The 19,119-nt window shown below is 43.8% G+C and overlaps 1 protein-coding gene across 2 annotated transcripts in view; it reads left to right on the top strand.

Moving 5' to 3' along the window:
• Window positions 1-19,119, top strand: part of RHBDF1 (rhomboid 5 homolog 1) — a 249,279-nt gene that overhangs the window by 175,694 nt on the left and 54,466 nt on the right. For both annotated transcript variants that reach the window (XM_073647918.1, XM_073647919.1), the window contains 3 exons: window positions 9,244-9,405; window positions 16,289-16,392; window positions 17,028-17,091. In XM_073647918.1, the coding sequence (XP_073504019.1) occupies window positions 9,244-9,405; window positions 16,289-16,392; window positions 17,028-17,091 (330 nt within the window). The remainder of the gene's footprint in view (window positions 1-9,243; window positions 9,406-16,288; window positions 16,393-17,027; window positions 17,092-19,119) is intronic.

Here is a 19,119-nt window from a genome sequence, read left to right as displayed (position 1 = left end):
GGCCCTGTATCACAATACGTCACCTAGGCTGAAGATAAATGGAACTGTAGCACCGAGGGCTCGGTTGCTACAGACGTATTGCACCTCACCCAGAGGTGTGATATCTCACTCTCAGATAAGGATGGAGTGTGGATCAGGACCCGACACCTGCATGCATTACACCACATTGCCGTGGGGCAGGGCGACCAATATGCCCCTGAGATGGGCACGACAGTCCCTGTCCCTGGCTGGAGTGGGGGGAGGGAACACTGAGGAAGGGGAACCCTGCAGTGCAGGAGCAGGGAGGAAGCAGTTCCTGGGTGCATTGAGAAGGGAGTATAAAAGGTGGGCACCATCTTAGTTCAGTGCAGAGAAGTCTGAGCAGAAGTGGCAGGGAGCAGGGGCTCTGCATGAGCTCTGCTCCGGAGGCGGGCCTAGTAACAGAGGCCCAGGCCTGCAAGAGGGAGAAGGAAGGAAGAGGAGCGGAGAAGGCTCCAGGAACGAGGAATGAAGGGATCCCAGGGGTGCGGACGGGCGAGTCGCCACCGCACGCCCGAATCCACCTGTGTGGAGGGGTCAGGCCAAAGGGGGAGACCGGTCCCCGAACTAGTGGAGGCAGGAAACGACCCTCAGCTAGAAACCGGAGGCTCTGACATTTTATGTGGCGCAGCCCCTTGCTCCACCCGCTAGGAAGGCACCACATAGGGTCAGGGAAACTGGCGCCAAGTTTACCAAGAGGAGGCCCGAGGCAACCGGACAGAAGTGTTGGTAAGAAAGGCCAGACAAAGGACACACAAAGGGGGTCCTGTGAAGCGCTCCAAAGTTATCTGGGAGTTGTCTGAGCCCCTCACCTGGTGAGCACAGTACGACGTGGGCAGCCGTTACCTGCAGACGTGGTCTGGATAATAAGAACTGTGAGTAAAGGCCCTGAACTGCATCACTGACTCCGTGTCGTTACTGCTGCTGCCCTGCACCATCACCCCCATCCTCCGCATACACTGCCCTGAGGCTATACTCCTCCCGTGGGGAGTTATGCTACGCTCTGCTGCACCCACAACACCAGCCTTAGCGGTCTGCCCTGTAGCGGCGGTTCACTCTGACCGCAATCCACGGGTGGCGTAGTCGGACATTTAAACATCAAAACCACATAAATAGTTCCGCCACTGGTTTGACCGCCCTGAGCCACGGAACCGGATCGCCGCCACGAAGACTACAACCACCAGCATCCACCAAAAAGGGTCCGGCTCCGGGTGTCCCAAGGCCCAGGGGGTGCGTCAGAACATTTTCATCACCTTTCACAATCACCAATGGGACAAGGCAGGGATGTCCTCTGTCCCCTCTCTTATACATCCTAGTGACGGAGCACCTGCTCTCATCAATTCGCCATAACCCCAATATTAGGTGGATTGAGGTGGGAGGCACCGAGTACAAGTGCTCTCTATTTGCTGATGATGTCCTAGTATATATCACTCAATCACATATATCCATCCCTGCTGTTATGGCTGAAATAGATCACTTTGTTACATGGTAAAATTTTAAAATCAATGCAGCGAAGTCTGAGGCCCTCGATGTCTCCCTCCCTAAATCCATATAGGATTCCATCCAGTCCAACTTTCCCTTTGCCTGGCCCTCACAGGGTATCAAATACTTAGGAATTCCTATTCATAGAGACCTCTCCCATCTATGTTATCTTAATTTTGGGCCCTTTATTGAACAATTCCATACAGACCACGGTTGGCAAGTTGGAACTGTGAGATTCACTACGTGCACCACTGGTATTTTGTGGAAAAGCACATGTAAGATTCTGCAACAGTCTCTGCTGATACTCCTGCATGCGTGCATCCCTTTCTATGGCAGGAATAATTTCTGCAAATTTACTTTTGTACCGGGGATCTAACAGTGTGGCAACCCAGTAGTCAGGATTATTTCTAATTCTCACAATTCGAGGGTCATGTTGCAGGTAGTGCAGCAAGAAGGCACTCATGTGTGTTGCGCATCCAGGAGCACCAAGTCCCTGTTGTGTTGGTGGCGAGGTAACAATCATGCTTCCTTCCTCTGTCCTCTCCCCCCAACCTCGCACAACAGAAATGTGATCAAGGTCTCCCTCATCTGATGAGTCTTCCATCAGTTCGTCCTCCACTTCTTCCTTGGCTCCTGCACCTTCCTCACTAGTTTGGCTGCTACCATGCGCCCTGGTAAAATCATCTCCCCCACCCTCACATGCCTGCCGCCTTGGTGCTGCCGACCGTCTGGACCTTGCAGATGTTAGCCCTTCCGCATACAACTCCTCCTCCTCTACTTCCTCCACCTCCTCTTGTGCCACCACCTGACTCCGAATTCTGTTTAACATGTGCTCCAGCATGTAAATCACCGGAATAGTCATGCTGATAATGGCATCGTCAGCACTAAACATCTTCGTCGCCATTTCAAAACTGTGCAGAAGGGTGCATAGGTCCCTGATCTGAGACCACTCCTCCAGCGTGATTTGCCCCACCTCTGAATCTCGTTGGCCCAGGCTATACGTCAGAACGTATTGCACCAGGGCTTGTCGGTGCTGCCACAGTCGCTGCAACATGTGCAGAGTTGAATTCCACCGGGTAGGCACATCGCATTTTAGCCGGTGAAGTGGCAGGCCCAACGACTTCTGTAGAGATGTAAGTCGCTGAGCTGCGGGATGCGAACGGCGGAAGTGAGCACACAGCGACCGTGCCCTCTGCAGAAGGCCATCTAGTCTGGGATAGTGGGCTAAAAATTGCTGGACAACCAGGTTCAACACGTGAGCCATACAAGGCACGTGTGTGACATTGCCCCGGCGAAGGGCCGCACCCAGGTTTGCAGCATTGTCGCACACGGCCTTCCCTGGTTTCAGGTCCAGTGGAGACAACCATTCATGAAATTGGTTCTCCAGAGCTGACCACAACTCCTCAGCTGTGTGACTCACATTTCCCAGACATTTCAAAGTAAAAACCGCCTGATGACGTTGAGCCCTACTGCCAGCATAGTAAGGAGGTGTGCAGGATCCCTTCTGCGCAGTTAGAAAGCTTGTGGCATGACCAGACAGGCTTTGGGTGCAGGTGGAAGACCGAGAGGAGGTTGAGGAGGCAGAAGCAGTGGAGGAAAAATGACATAAAGAGGATTGACGCACAACTCGTGGGGACGGCAAGACTTGGACAGCAGCCCCTTGTCCTGCTGTCACCATAGTTACCCAGTGCCCAGTCAGCGACATGTAACGCCCCTGTCCATGCCTACTCGTCCAAGTGTCTGTGGTGAAATGCACCCTGTCACACACAGAGTTTCTCAAAGAAGCGGTGATGTTGTGTGCGACATGCTGGTGGAGCGCAGGCACACCTTTCTTTGAGAAGTAGTGCCGACTGGGCATCTGGTACTGGGGCACTGCGACGGACATAAGGTCTCGAAAATCCTCTGTGTCCACCAGGCGGAAAGGCAGCATTTCTGTAGCCAAGAGCTTGCAGATGGTGAAATTCAACCTCTTAGCTTTCTCATGGCTAGGAGGAAATGGTCTTTTACTTGTCCACATCTGAGGGACCGAGGGCTGGCTATTGTGCTTAGACGGGGTTGATAAGGGTGTCCCCAGCAAACTGCCGGTCTGTGAGGAAGATGCAGGCGGACATGTTAGGTTGCCTTGATCCAAAGGTGGTGCTATCGATGTCGGACAGCGCTCAAGACCAGCTGGTGTTACCACCTCCAAAGAAAATGATGACCTGCCAATCACGCTGGCTGTTGCGGGTAAAGAGGTGGCAGGTCTGCGCCCCAAAACAGGTGTGACTGCTGTCCCCCCAGTCACAGAGGATGAAGAGGCCACGGATGCACAAGATATGGCAGACGGTGGTTGGCCCGGCCGGCTAGACCGCATTGTAGCACACTGAGCTTCCCACTGCAACTTATGCTTCATGTCCATGTGCCGGTTCATGCATGAAGTACTCAAACTATGTATTTTTTGGCCTCTACTTAGCTTTTGCTGACAAATGTTACAGATAACACGAGTTGGGTCATCTTTATCGATCTGAAAAAATGCCCAGGCTATGCAAGGCTTAGCACCCATGCGACCTGAAGAGCCACCACGACTTGTGGTGAGAGGCAGAGTTGTGTTTGAGGATGCAGTTGTTGACGTGCTTCCAGTACTACGTCTCTGTCCAGGAAGGCGCAACCTGACCTCGTCGTCACTAGCATCTTCCTCCACCTCCTCTGCTGACCTCATCTCTTGGCTGACTGTGGGTTGACAGTAAGTGGGATCTCCAACCTCATCATCATCACCCTGTGCGTTATCACACCCGTCGTCCTCAGAGCCAACCTGTTCCTGCCCTGACAAAAAACTAAAGTTGTCGCTCCAATCAGGTATTTGAGTCTTATCATCGTCTTCCTCATTGTCTCCACCAACAGGAGTTACAGTTTGGGAATGAGGGTCTACATTATGGTCAGAACCTTCTGCGTCTGGTCCTGGATCCGACTCATAAAGATTCTGGGCATCAGTGCAGATCATTTCCTCGTCTGGATTCACAGAAGCGCTGGAGTCGACCTCTGATTCCCAGGCTATAGTATGAGTAAACAGCTCTGCAGACTCAACCATCTGTTCTACCTCATACTCAGACGGGCAGCTGGAGATTTGGGAGCTGTGAGGAAGCAAGTGCGATTTGGGTGACACCTTTGAGGACTGGAGTATTTGTGATGTTGAAGTTGATGTGGAGGAGAGCCCACTTAAAGGAGCACTTGATATCCGTTGAAGCACCTGCTGTTTTTGTGCCTCATCTGGAATTTGTAGCGATTGGCGTGGCCGTAAGAAAGGGATCTTATCACATTGTCCGCTAAAAGAAGTAGACATTTTAGTTTGGCTGGAAGATGGTCTTTCTTCTGCACCTACCCCACGGACACAACCTTTTTTCCCCTTCCCAACACGCCTATTCCCCTTTCCACCAGCAGCAGGCCTTTTTCCACTCATTTTGGTGGTTAACTAATTCACAACTCTGGAGTTGTTTGCACAAAAAAACAATGGATGGTAACCGAGCAGAGCTGAGTGGCCAAACTGTGGTATTAGGCCAAAACTATTGGCTGGGTTAGATGCAGAAAAAAATTATTTTTAATTTGCAACCTGATGGAGGTCAGTATAGATGGACTAATAGACCAAGTCCCACACACTGCTAGAAGCCCAAATATTTTTTCAGAGCTAGATGCAGAAAAAAATTATTTTTAATTTGCAACCTGATGGAGGTCAGTATAGATGGACTAATAGACCAAGTCCCACACACTGCTAGAAGCCCAAATATTTTTTCAGAGCTAGATGCAGAAAAAAATTATTTTTAATTTGCAACCTGTTGGAGGTCAGTATAGATGGACTAATAGAACAAGTCCCACACGCTGCTAGAAGCCCAAATATTTTTTCAGAGCTAAATGAAGAAAAAAATTATTTTTAATTTGCAACCTGATGGGTCAGTATAGATGGACTAATAGACCAAGTCCCACACACTGCTAGAAGCCCAAATATTTTTTCAGAGCTAGATGCAGAAAAAAATTATATTCAGTTTGCAACCTGATGGAGGTCAGTATAGATGGACTAATAGAATGATGCTATGCCCAAAAGATTTTACTTCACTAGGTGCAGTAAAAAAATTGGTATTCTATACACAGGTGGTATATCTTGCAACACAGATAGGCTACTCCACTGACTAACACACTCTGCAATAGGCCAAAAAGGATTAGCTTTGCTAGATTCAGCCAAATGCTGTGAAAAAAACTTGAACAGCACTGGCACAGACCTGCCTGGCAAAAACTGATAGGAACTGATGTAACCTAGTCCTGAAAAGGACTCCAATTACAATTAGTCTTTACTCCCACAATCTATCTATTTAAGAGCACAGACCTGCCTGATAAAAGTCGTAGGAAATGCTGTAACCTAGTCCTTAAAAGGACTGCAATCACAACTATTCCCTACTCCCAAGCTATCTGTATATTTGTGCGAAAATTGGCTTGAAATTAACAAGGTATAGCGCACACAGCAACAGCGGTGCCGTCTAACACGCAGCTGCAGCAGTGAGAAAATGGTGGCGACGGGGAAAATGGCTTGGTCTTATAGGGCAAGGACATGTGACATACACTGCCAATCACACATGCCCTTGCTTGTGTGAAAAAAAGCACTTCGCTCCGTGTGTGCGCTGCTGATAGGCTGACAGATTGCACCTCCCCACTGCAAATGCGGGAAAGAGAAAAAAAAATGGAGATCTTCATTGTTCCTGCAGAGATCCATCCCCTGCCCCTCCCCCCGCCCCGCTGTACACTCAAACTGCGTATTAACATTAATTTTCATCATTACTGAGAAAAAATCCAGTTATGATTTTGGTGCACGAACAGTTATCGAACATAACCTCGAACAGCCGAATTTTTCTCAAATTGTTCGTGTTCGCCGACCGGCTCGAACACCGCCCAAAACAGCTCGAATTTGAGATTGGCGAACAGTTCGAGTAGAACAACGCTCATCTCTACTCTGCACCCCATCTTGACTGAAAAAAAACAGTAATGTAGACATTTTTGCAAATTTATTAAAAAAGAAAAACTGAAATATCACATGGTCATAAGTATTCAGACCTTTTGCTCAGTATTGAGTAGAAGCACCATTTTGAGCTAGTACAGTCATGAGTCTTCTTGGGAATGATGCAACAAGTTTTTCACACCTGGATTTGGGGATCCTCTGCCATTCTTCCTTGCAGATCCTCTCCAGTTCCGTCAGGTTGGATGGTCAACTTTGGTGGACAGCCATTTTCAGGTCTCTCCAGAGATGCTCAATTGGGTTTAGGTCAGGGCTCTGGCTGGGCCAGTCAAGAATGGTCACAGAGTTGTTCTGAAGCCACTCCTTTGTTATTTTAGCTGTGTGCTTAGGGTCATTGTCTTGTTGGAAGCTAAATCTGAGGTCCAGAGCACTCTGGAAGAGGTTTTCATTCAGGATATCTCTGTACTTGGGCTCATTCATGTTTCCTTCAATTGCAACCAGTCATCCTGTCCCTGCAGCTAAACAACACCCCCATAGAATGATGCTGCCACCACCATGTTTCACTGTTGGGATTGTATTGGCAGGTGATGAGCAGTGCCTGCTTTTCTCCACACATACCGCTTAGAATTATCACCAAAAAGTTCTATCTTCGTCTCATCAGACCAGAGAATCTTATTTCTCATAGTCTGGGAGTCCTTCACGTGTTTTTGAGCAAACTCTATGCGGGCTTTCATATGTCTTGCACTGAGGAGAGGCTTCCGTCGGGCCACTGTGCCATAAAGGCCCGACTGTTGGAGGGCTGCAGTGATAGTTGACTTTGTGGAATTTTCTCCCATCTCCCTACTGAAGCTCAGCCACAGTGATCTTGGGGTTCTTATTTACCTCTCTCACCATGGCTCTTCTCTCACGATTGCTCAGTTTGGCTGGACGCCCAGGTCTAGAAAGACTTCTGGTGGTCCCAAACTTCATCCATTTAAGGATTATGGAGGCCACTGTGCTCTTAGTAACCTTGAGTAATGCGGAAATTCTTTTGTAACCTTGGCCAGAGCTGTGCCTTGCCACAATTCTGTCTCTGAGCTCCTTGGGCAGTTCCTTTGAGCTCATGATTCTGATTTGGTCTGACATGCACTGTGAGCTGTGAGGTCTTATATAGACAGGTGTGTGCCTTTCCAAATCAAGTCCTATCAGTTTAATTAAACACAGCTGGACTCCAATGAAGGAGTAGAACCATCTCAAGGAGGATCACAAAGAAATGGACAGCATGTGACTTAAATATGAGTGTCTGAGCAATGGGTCTGAATACTTATGATCATTTGATATTTCAGTTTTTTCTTTTTTAATAAATTTGCAAAAAATTTCTACATTTCTGTTTTTTTTTTCAGTCAAGATGGGGTGCAGAGTGTACTTTAATGAGAAAGAAATTATCTTTTTAGAATTTACCAAATGGCTGCAATGAAACAAAGAGTGAAAAATTTAAAGGGGTCTGAATACTTTCCGTACCCACTGTATATACATATACTGTTAGGGCCAAAACTATTTGGACAGTGACCAAATCTTTGTGATTTGGGTTCTGCGTGCCACTGTTTTTTATTTAAAATAAAATAATAGAGATGCAATTGAAGTGTAGACTTTCAGGGTTAATTAAAAGGGTTGAAAAAAAATATCCTCTGAAATGTTTAGGAATTGCAATCCATTTTTCTCCAAAGTCTCCACATTTCAGGGCTCAAAATTAATTGGACAAATTATCTTTACCATAAATAAAATGTTAATTTTTAATACTTTGTAGAAAATCCTTTGCAGGCAATGACTGCCTGAAGTCTGTAAGCCATAGACGTCACCAAACGATGGGTTTCCTCCTTTGTGATGATTTGCCAGGCTTTAAGTGCAGCTGACTTCAGTTGTTGCTTGTTTTTAGGTCTTTCTGCCTTATGTTTTGTCTTCAGCATGTAAAATGCTCGATGGGATTGAGATCTGGTGATTGACTCGGCCATTTCAGAATGTTTCACTTCTGTATATTTATTATGTAGTATATATAGGTTCCTTTGCTTTATGTTAGTTTATTCCCAACAATAGATGAATGCCAAGCCAACAATAATCATTCTGGTAACATCATCATCATCAAAGGCATAAGAAAGAACTTCTAGTTGCTCGACTGACTAATAATTTGTTGTGAATATTTACATAATTTTTTTGTGCTTACTTTTCCTTTAAGAATTTACTTCAGGCATGAGTTCTTGAAGATAATGGCACTGGACAACAATTTTACTCGGAAATAAGCATTAGATGTGTAATATCCTCCTATTGTGAAGACTAGAGATGACGAGTAAGAGGCAGTCTTGTCTTGTTCATCTTAGTAATGTTATCTTGTTCCCTAAAGCATTGAGCTCATCTCTGTGTCAAAGGATGGAGTTTTTTTATGCAAGTTAGTTCTTTTGAGTCTGTGAGATGTCACTTGTCCTCTTTTTAACATCAGTACTTATTTTGTTTGCATTTTTCATTTCGCAAATTCACTTGGAACATCTAGTATTGTGCCAATAGGTTCTGGGATTCCTTGTAGCATGTTGTGATGACCATATAAAATGTAATGTATCAGCAGTCAGGATTCTCAAGGGGCGGATGGTCTTTCTCACAAGAAAGGGACTGAGAATTGTAAAATGGAAAGGGACTTTCTGTTGAAAAGAAAGCTTCTCTAGGAAGAAATTAAAATGTATCAAATATATTGTATGAATATCTTTTCCTTATTTGTGATTTGTAATTTCTTCCAGGAAGATTTAATACATCTTGGAGCAAAATTTTCACCATGCATGAGACAAGATCAGCAAGTGTACAATTTAATTCAGATGAAAAGAGAGAAAGAAAGGCACTCCGCATGTTGTGTGAGAAATGACAAATCTGGATGTATTCAGACTTCAGAAGAGGAGTGTTCGGTATGATTTTGTGTTTAAGAATATCACTGCTATGTTCACTGTTAGGATATTAATGCATAATGAACTCATGGGTTAAACTATCTAAATATAAAACTATATGGGTACTTTGATACTTGATTTACTGCTAAATTGTTGTTGTTATTATTATTATTATTATTATTATTATTATTATTAATAACAATAATAATATTTTGTGGTTTTCCAGAACTTTTGCCATAGGTAATAGGCCTAACCGCTGCTATGGTGCCAGAGCAGTCAAAAAAGTCCTTCTCCACTTAAGGCTTAAAGGGAATCTGTCAGCTGGTTTTTACTATTTAATCTGAGAGTAACATGATGTAGGGGCAGAGACCCTCATTCCAGCAATGTAACACTTACTGGACTGCTGGTTGCAGATTCAATAAAATCAGTGTTTTTTCAGCGTGAGATTATCACTAGAGGATCAGATGTCCTACCACAGATTAGCAGCTTTCTGCCAATTCACAGTGTACACAGAGAGCTGCCAATCAGTGGTGTGAGCGGGGTTATACAGAGCTCAGCATTCAGAGAACTGGTAAATCTGCAGCAGGGATTTTATCAAAATGACAGCAAGAAGGCCAGTAAGTGACACATCACTGGAATCAGAGTCTCTGCCACTACATTATGCTGCTCTCAGATTATGTAGCAAAAACCTGGTCACAGATCCCCTTTAAGGAGTACCCATCTCCAATCTGGGTCTGCTTTTTAATTTTAATAAATGAGTGGGCAGCACCTAACTGTTGATTTTGCCAAATATAAGTTAGTGTCAAAAATGTTTATAAATAAAAAGGCCAGAGTTTGATGGAAAGTCTACTGAGTTGTTGAACACCAGCATGCAGAGCTGGTTCCCACAAGACATTGCGGCCTCTCTTGCAGAGAAAGAGCGAGCTGGATGAAATTAGCGTAAAAATGGCAAAAGCTGCAAAATTTTGGCACTAATGTGAGTTGCACCTAAATTTTGCAATTTCAAAGCTTTTACTCCAGAATTCTGGGGTGAAAGCTTTGATGAATCAAGCCCATAGTATTGAATAAAAATTATGAAAAAATGGAAACATTATCAAAACATCAATTTATTCAGTATTGAGTATGAGCACCATGGGAAGAAATACAGTACAGACCAAAAGTTTGGACACACCTTCTCATTTAAAGATTTTTCTGTATTTTCATGACTATGAAAATTGCACATTCACACTGAAGGCATCAAAACTATGAATTAACACATGTGGAATTATATACTTAACAAAAAAGTGTGAAACAACTGAAAATATGTCTTATATTCTAGGTTCTTCAAAGTGGCCACCTTTTGCTTTGATGACTGCTTTGCACACTCTTGGCATTCTCTTGATGAGCTTCAAGAGGTAGTCACCGGAAATGATCTTCCAACAATCTTGAAGCAGTTCCCAGAGATGCTTAGCACTTGTTGGCCCTTTTGCCTTCACTCTGCGGTCCAGCTCACCCCAAATCATCTCGATTGGGTTCAGGTCTGGTGACTGTGGAGGCCAGGTCATCTGGCGTAGCACCCCATCACTCTCCTCCTTGGTCAAATAGCCCTTACACTGCCTGGAGGTGTGTTTGGGGTCATTGTCCTGTTGAAAAATAAATGATGGTCCAACTAAACGTAAACCGGATGGAATAGCATGCTGCTGCAAGATGCTGTGGTTGCCATGCTGGTTCAGTATGCCTTCAATTTTGAATAAATCCCCAACAGTGTCACCAGCAAAGCACCCCCACACCATCACACCTCCTCCTTCATGCTTCACGGTGGGAACCAGGCATGTAGAGTCCATCTGTTCACCTTTTCTGCGTCGCACAAAGACACGGTGGTTGGAACCAAAGATCTCAAATTTGGACTCATCAGACCAAAGCACAGATTTCCACTGGTCTAATGTCCATTCCTTGTGTTCTTTAGCCCAAACAAGTCTCTTCTGCTTGTTGCCTGTCCTTAGCAGTGGTTTCCTAGCAGCTATTTTATTATGAAGGCCTGCAGCACAAAGTCTCCTCTTAACAGTTGTTGAAGAGATGTGTCTGCTGCTAGAACTCTGTGTGACATTGACCTAGTCTCTAATCTGAGCTGCTGTTAACCTGCGATTTCTGAGGCTGGTGATTCGGATAAACTTATCCTCAGAAGCAGAGGTGACTCTTGGTCTTCCTTTCCTGGGGCGATCCTCATGTGAGCCAGTTTCTTTGTAGCGCTTGATGGTTTTTGCAACTGCACTTGGGGACACTTTCAAAGTTTTCCCAATTTTTCGCACTGACTGACCTTCATTTCTTAAAGTAATGATGGCCACTCGTTTTTCTTTACTTAGCTGCTTTTTTCTTGCTATAATACAAATTCTAACAGTCTATTCAGTGGGACTATCAGTTGTGTATTCACCAGACTTCTGCATAACACAACTGATGGTCACAACCCCATTTATAAGGCAAGAAATCCCACTTATTAAACCTAACAAGGCACACCTGTGAAGTGAAAACCATTTCCGATGACTACCTCTTGAAGCTCATCAAGAGAATGCCAAGAGTGTGCAAAGCAGTCATCAAAGCAAAAGGTGGCTACTTTGAAGAACCTAGAATATAAGACATATTTTCAGTTGGTTCACACTTTTTTGTTAAGTATATAATTCCACATGTGTTAGTTCATAGTTTTGATGCCTTCAGTGTGAATGTACAATTTTCATAGTCATGAAAATACAGAAAAATCTTTAAATGAGAAGGTGTGTCCAAACTTTTGGTCTGTACTGTACATGCACTTACAAGCCTTGGCATACTATCAAAGAAGTGTCTAATGGTTGTCTGAGAAATATTCTGCCACGCTGAATGCACTTGGCCACGCAAATCATCAAGATCCACTGCTGGCAGCCCCCTTTGCTGCAATTGCCGACCAAAGATGTCTTAGATTTGCTTGATGGGAAGACCAGTCCAGAGATGCTTCAGGCCATAGTAGCATGATTAATTCATGCAGGTTGCTCATAGTAGCACACAGTAGCAACATGCGGCCTGGCACAATTGTATTGAAAATTGGCTCTTGGGACACTTTCCATCTCCATCGTCAGGGGCTCTTCATGGCGTTGATAACGTCATCTCCAACCAAACTCCGGTTATCAATGCATCCTTGACAAAAGCTGGACAGATCACTGAAGAAGATAGACTTCCATTACAACCTCCATTTCCATCTTAAAATGCACCATAATAGCCCTTTAGAGTGATGGTGGTGTGATGTCACTGTAAAACCTGTAGCTGGACATTTGGTTCATAGCCCAATGTTGTGCAAACGCCTTCTGATGGTTTTTGTAGTCTCTGGACGCCGTAGACTTCTTTTGTGAAGTCCAATTACACTTGCAGTAGAAAATGGATCTCTACGCACCATTCTTCCAATGTGACAAGGCCGCATGGGCAACGCCATGAAGAGGCCTTCATAACGGAGCATCATACTTGTCATACTCCTGGGATTATGGCATGGGTTGGCTTAATGTATGGTAGCCAGACCCCTCCAGTCTTCATTCTAGGTACATAAACAGCTTGGCGTTTATATTGATTTGGTAGTGGAACGAGTGCTTTTGGCCATTTCTCCAAAGTGGCCCAGGAGTCTTTTTTCAACTCATAAATCCCATGCCGCTGTTTGCTCGTGCTACGTTGAGCAGCGTGCATGGTCTAATTCTGCTATCATACCAGTGGACTTGTCTCCCTTCAAGTACTTTTGGGACATCTTCAGTCGGCAATTGCAATCGGAGCTTTCAGCAGTGGAGCTTGATGATTTGCATGCCCAAGTGCATTCAGCATGGCAGAACAGTCCTCAGACTACCTCTAAGGGTACGCTCACATTAGCGTAGATTCTCTCATGCGAGAGAATCGAGCCGATTATGCTAATGACACTAAACTCAAACTCTGTCGGAGTTTGAGCCGAGTGTCATCTTACTGTGATAAGTGTAAGTACGTGTATTTCTGACGTGTTGCGATCGTGATCAATACTGAATAAATTGAAATGTTTTGAAAGTTTTGTTTCCATTTTTTCATAATTTCTGTATCATTAATACGTCTATTGAAATGGTGAGCTCCATAATTCCATGACTTTTCCTTCTTGGTGTTGGAATTTCAATGTTTAGGAGTGTATACTGTAATTAATTACCCTGGAAGTCAGATTTAAAGGGGTCTGAATTTCATTTGTAAATTACCCTAGAGACACTCCTTTTTTTATTCTGGATGAGAGCTATTTGGCACAGCAAAGCAGAGACCAGCACAGCAGTGCTTGAAAGTTTGTGAACATTTCAAAACTTTCCGTATTTCTGTATAGATTTGACCTATATCGGATTTTCACACAAATCCTAAAATTTGATAAAATGAACTTAAAGGGAATGTGTCACCCCCTGGGCTTTATCAGACCTCTACTATGGCCATACAGGTGATAGAAAAGTAAATCTATACTTACCTGTATGGCCCATAGCAGAGGTCAGATTGCAGAGAAATCTGGTTTTATAAAGTCTGTTTTCCAGAGGCTTGGCATCCGGGGGACGCCAAGCAAACCCCTCCTATCTGATTACTATTCCCCTAAATCACTGCCTCTGCTAAATTACCACTCCCCCCCCCCCCCCCCCTCCCCTGCACGTCACAGGGCCCTGTGACAGACTCTGTAATGTGCCCTGCTCTGCCTCCCCTCCCACGCATGTGCAAAGCGCCGCTCTCATGGAGCGCGCTTTGTTTCCCTCTGGGCCCATTTGACTGCGTACTGCCAGCAAAGCGGAAGTCTCAGTGACTCACCTTTGCATGCGCAATACAAGGCTGCGGCGCAGTACGCAGCCAAACGGGGCCAGAGGGAAACAAAGTGCTCACCATGGGAGCGGCGCTTTATGCATGTGTGGGAGGGGAGCCAGAGCAAGGCACGTCACAGGGTCTGTTACAGGGCCCTGTGACTTTCAGGGGAGGGGGGATATGGTAATTTAGCACAGAGGCAGCAATTTAGGGGAATAGTAAGCAGATAGGAGGGGTTTGCTTGGCGTCCCCTGGACGCCAAGCCTCTGGAATATAGACATACAGGTAAGTATAGATTTACTTTTCTATCACCTGTATGCCCATAGTAGAGGTCTGATATATCCCAGGCGGGTGACACATTCCCTTTAATAGAACAATCGAGTCACTTATATTAGACTGTGTCATTTTTAAATTATGAAAATGATCCAATATTACAAGTCTGTACATGTAAAAAGGATGTTAACCTTTATTATTAGCAGATAATTTGAAGGTGAAATTAGAACTTGCTGTATTTAATCAATGAGGTGACAGGTGTAAGTGGATGACGTGTTATATTTAAAGAGAAGGGTTTTTCTCATAGTCTGATCTTCTCAACACATTTTTGGAAGTTTATCATGGCACGAACAAAGGAGATTTCTGAGAAGTGTTGAAGAAGAGTTGTTGATACTCATCAGACTGGAAAAGTAACAAAATCATCTCAAAAGAGTTTTTACTCCACCAATCCACAGTCAGACAGATTGTGTACAAAAGGAGGGATTTCAAGGCTATTATTTCCCTCCCCAAGAGTGATCACCCAACATAACTCCAAGAGCAAAGTGAAAAATAGTATGCATTGTCACAAAGAAATCCAGGGTAACCTCTAAGCCTCTAAAGGTCTCTCTAGCATGAGCTAATATTACTGCTCTATTTTGGAGTTATCCATCCACAAGACATTGTCCCATTAGCCTTTTGGCATGTTCAAGAGTTCTTGAACATGCCACAAGAGTCCAGCATCAGGAGGACACTGAAGAACAATGCATGGATTTTAAGCGTAAAGCCACTGCTCTCCAAAAAGAACATTGCTTCCCATCTGTAGTTTGTTAAAGAACTCTTGAACATGCCAAAAGGCTAATGGGACAATGTCTTGTGGATGGATAACTCCAAAATAGAGCATTTTGGTTTAAATGAGAAGCATCATCTTTGAAGAAAGAAACACACTGCATTACAGTACAAAACCCTATACCATCTGTGAAACTCTGTGGTGGTAGTATCAATGTTTGGGCCTGTTTTTCTGCATCTGGGCCAGGACAGCTTGTCATTAATGGAATAATGAATTTTTAATTATACCAGCAAATTCTAAAGGAAAATGAGAAAACATGGGTCATGCAGCTTGACAAGGTCCCAAAGCATACAAGTCATTCTACAAAAGAATAGTTAAAGAAGAATACACTTAAAGTGTTGGAATATCCAAATTAAAAGCCTTACCTTAACCCTATAGAAAGGTTGTGGAAGGACCTGAAGTGAACAGTTAATGGGAGAAAACCCACCAACATAACAACAGAGCTGAAGCTGTTTTGTAGGGAGGAATGGGATAAAATTCCTCTAAGTTAATGTGCAGGATTAGTCAACAACTACCGGAAACTTTTAGATGCAGTTATTGCTGCACAATCGGGTCTCACCAGACACTGAAAGCAAAGGTTCACATACTTTTACCACTCACAGACATGTGATATTAGATCATTTCCCTAATTTAAAAATGACAAAGTATAATATTTTAGACTCCTTTATTTGATTTTGTTCTTTTGGTCTACTTTTAGGAATTGTGTGAAAATATGTTGTAGTTTTAGGTCAAATTTATGCAGAAATATTGAACATTTTAAAGAAGTCTTAAACTATCAAGCACCAAAGTAAATGATTAACTTTCTTCTAATGGACATGGTTGTTTGGGCCCCATTTCAACTTTAGTTAAAGTGCTCCCATGGTAATTTGTATGCCCATGAATTGGGGCATGTTTTTTTCCCCATAGCATAAATGTTTACAATATTTTAGATGGACCTTGTGTGATTTTTGGGTACCATGTCAGCAAATGACATTTCTAGTTCCATCAATTGTTATGCTTTGATTATTTTGCTCATGTTTTTTTCAGTCCACTCTTGCTGTGTGGGTAAAGTGGCCATATCATTCAAGCACCCCTCTGCTAGCAAACAAAAGTGAAAGACACTATGGATCAGTATGTCGTCAGGACCCCAGGTATGAGGATGGATCACTGCCTATGCGAATCTAGACTAAACTCTGCTATAACCCAACAACTCGCAATGTACTATATTTAATATACACTGTGGCACTCCTTCATGCACACATTTCTTATCTTGTTTTGCATTGAGTGTACATGCAAACAAACATATTTTTAATCTACCATTGTTTTCCATCGGCAAACATAAGATGAAACTAAATGAGTATGCATATTATCACTCATTCACGGGAAAGGTGATTGATTATTCTCTGATCACTAGGGCCCTGCCACGTCGAACTCCTGAGCAATCACTAGAACAAGTGTCCTGAGCCCCCTTTTCTATTTACTGTAGTTATGCAGTGAGGAGAAATGGGGAGTTGAGAGTGATGATGGGGGTCTCAGCACTAAGGCCCTAGTGATCAGATATTTATCACCTATCCACAAATATCAGTTGTTCTTTAATGGGCAGACATATCCCACTACAGAGTTGCCTTTGTTTGTATACAGATAGCTATGTATTTTGCCAGAAAAAAAATGCATACCTCACTTGTATTGGAAACATTGCCTAATTTAGGGTTGTATTGATGTGGGATATGCTGTGTAATTCCTTCCTTTTTTCGTATTATACATAAACGATAAATTTGTTTTGTAGGTTTTGTGCTGAACCAGCTTCTGTTCCTCCTCATGAGTGGCCTGATGACATCACAAAGTGGCCGGTAGGTATTTGTCCTATTCTTAAAATCGGTTTGTGTGCAGAACATGGACATCAGCTGCAGTTCTAATGAGTATGCTCGAAGAGGGCATCTTCATGGCAGGCATACTAGCCATGCTGATCTCATGGGCACTGCTGGTGTGCCTGTGCAATCTATAGCCGGGTGGTGCCTTTATTAGACAGTGGCAACCATGCTCTAAAGGGAAGGAACTGTGGAACTCTGATCCCTGCCAATTATCCCTGTAAAGCACCACTCCAGCGGTATTGTTTTTTTTCAGCGCGGGAGTGGTGCTACTAATCTAAGGTCCTTGACATTAGTATTACACTTACCAGCCGCCATCTTCACATTCTAGCAGTTCCGCTCTGATCGGTCTTCTGCAGTCTATGACCTGCGGCATTGCCCCAGTGTTTTCTGGATGAGCCGGAGGTCACTTTTTAATGTGAATCTATTAGAACCTCGTTACTTCTGACTTCCAGTCAGTTAGAAGTTGCGGTCACAAGATGTCGCTGTTGGACCTTTTGCTATGTAAAAGTTACTTGCTCTTCATATATTTAGGATTTGGAACAACATTTCATCACTTCAGGTTCTAAAAATACAAAGAAATTAATAGAAGTAACCTAACCATTCTTCAGGCATTTTTTGCGCAAAAGATGCTCTGTGATTTACAAGTCAATCAGACACCCAGACGTCTATTGGAGAATTTTGCTATTTTTCTTAAAAAACTACATGTTCTTTTTTCATTATACAGTAGAGTGAAAAAAACAACTGGAAAACGACAGTAAAAAAGAAGTCACAAAAACAATAGGAAAACCCTAAACAAAAACATCATTGTACCAATATGAAAACGCTCAGGAAATGACTGAAACACAAATGACGCTCTAAGTAAAAAAAAAAAAAAAACACCAGCGTTTCATGAATCGTCTTCTGCTTGAAAAATTTGATTGGCTTACCTGAGTTTTGTTCTCATACCATTAGCAATGTTTTTTCCTCAATAAAAAACACAACTTTATTTAATATAACTCTTAGGCTGTGTGCCCACGATGCGTTTTTTAAGGGATTCCGCAGCGGCAGAAACACTTAAAAAATGCATGGTAGAAGGCCTGCCATGGTCCCCAATGATAATCCGCATGTGCTGTGCACATGCTGCCTAAATTTCTGCTGCGGATTATCATTGTGGAAAAAAACGCAGCACTACCAATTATTTTGCGGAAGCGCAGCGTTTTCACCGCCATTGACTTGCATTGGAACGCATGTAATCCACATCACTTTATATGTAGATGCGCATTCAATGCGTTCCAATGTGCGGATGGTACCCGGGTGTGGAGGACAGAAGACTCTCCTCCGGACCCGGGTACCATAGAACCTGTGAAAAAAAGAAGAAAATAAAAAATAAATATTATACTTACCTTCTGATGGCCCCCACTGCGCTCGTGCTCCCATGCCGGCAGATCGCGGTGGAATGAAGGACCTGTTCTGACGTCATAGTCATGTGACGGGTCACATGACCGCTGACGTTTGCAGGTCCTTCAGTGTACTGCGATCTGCCGGCAGCCAGGACGGAACGAAGCAAGACTCCGGGGGCCATCGGAAGGTAAGTATAGATTTATTTTTTTATTTTTAACCATTCTTTTACGGTCACCCTATATAAATCCATGCCGTTTGCATGGATTTATATAGTGTGACCAAGTTGTCAAGCACTTTCCAGGTGATGCTAAAATCGCTTGGAAAGCGCTTGACAACCCGTATGCGGAAATGTATGTGAACGCTTCAGATCCGCATGTCCCTGGCAGGAAAATGCATGTACAATCCGCATGTACAATCCGCATGCGTTTTTTCTGACAGGGAGATGCAGAAACGCTCAGGAAAAATCCGGAGCATTTCTGCGTCGTGGGCACATAGACTTATAGTATAAACTAATATCTACATTTTCTGTTATTTCATGAACGTATCGGCCTATACAATAAATTTTTAGCATCAATTATGATGATTAGTGTACAACATTGAAAGGCATGCATTGGTGTTCATCTTCTG

This window comes from Phyllobates terribilis, unplaced genomic scaffold (genome assembly GCF_046119375.1).
Source record: "Phyllobates terribilis strain yellow unplaced genomic scaffold, ASM4611937v1 Scaffold_9__5_contigs__length_417890890, whole genome shotgun sequence".
Taxonomy (NCBI): Eukaryota; Metazoa; Chordata; class Amphibia; order Anura; family Dendrobatidae; genus Phyllobates; species Phyllobates terribilis.
The sequence above is the reverse complement of the archived record's forward strand: the minus strand, read 5'-3'. Positions and strand labels throughout refer to the sequence as shown.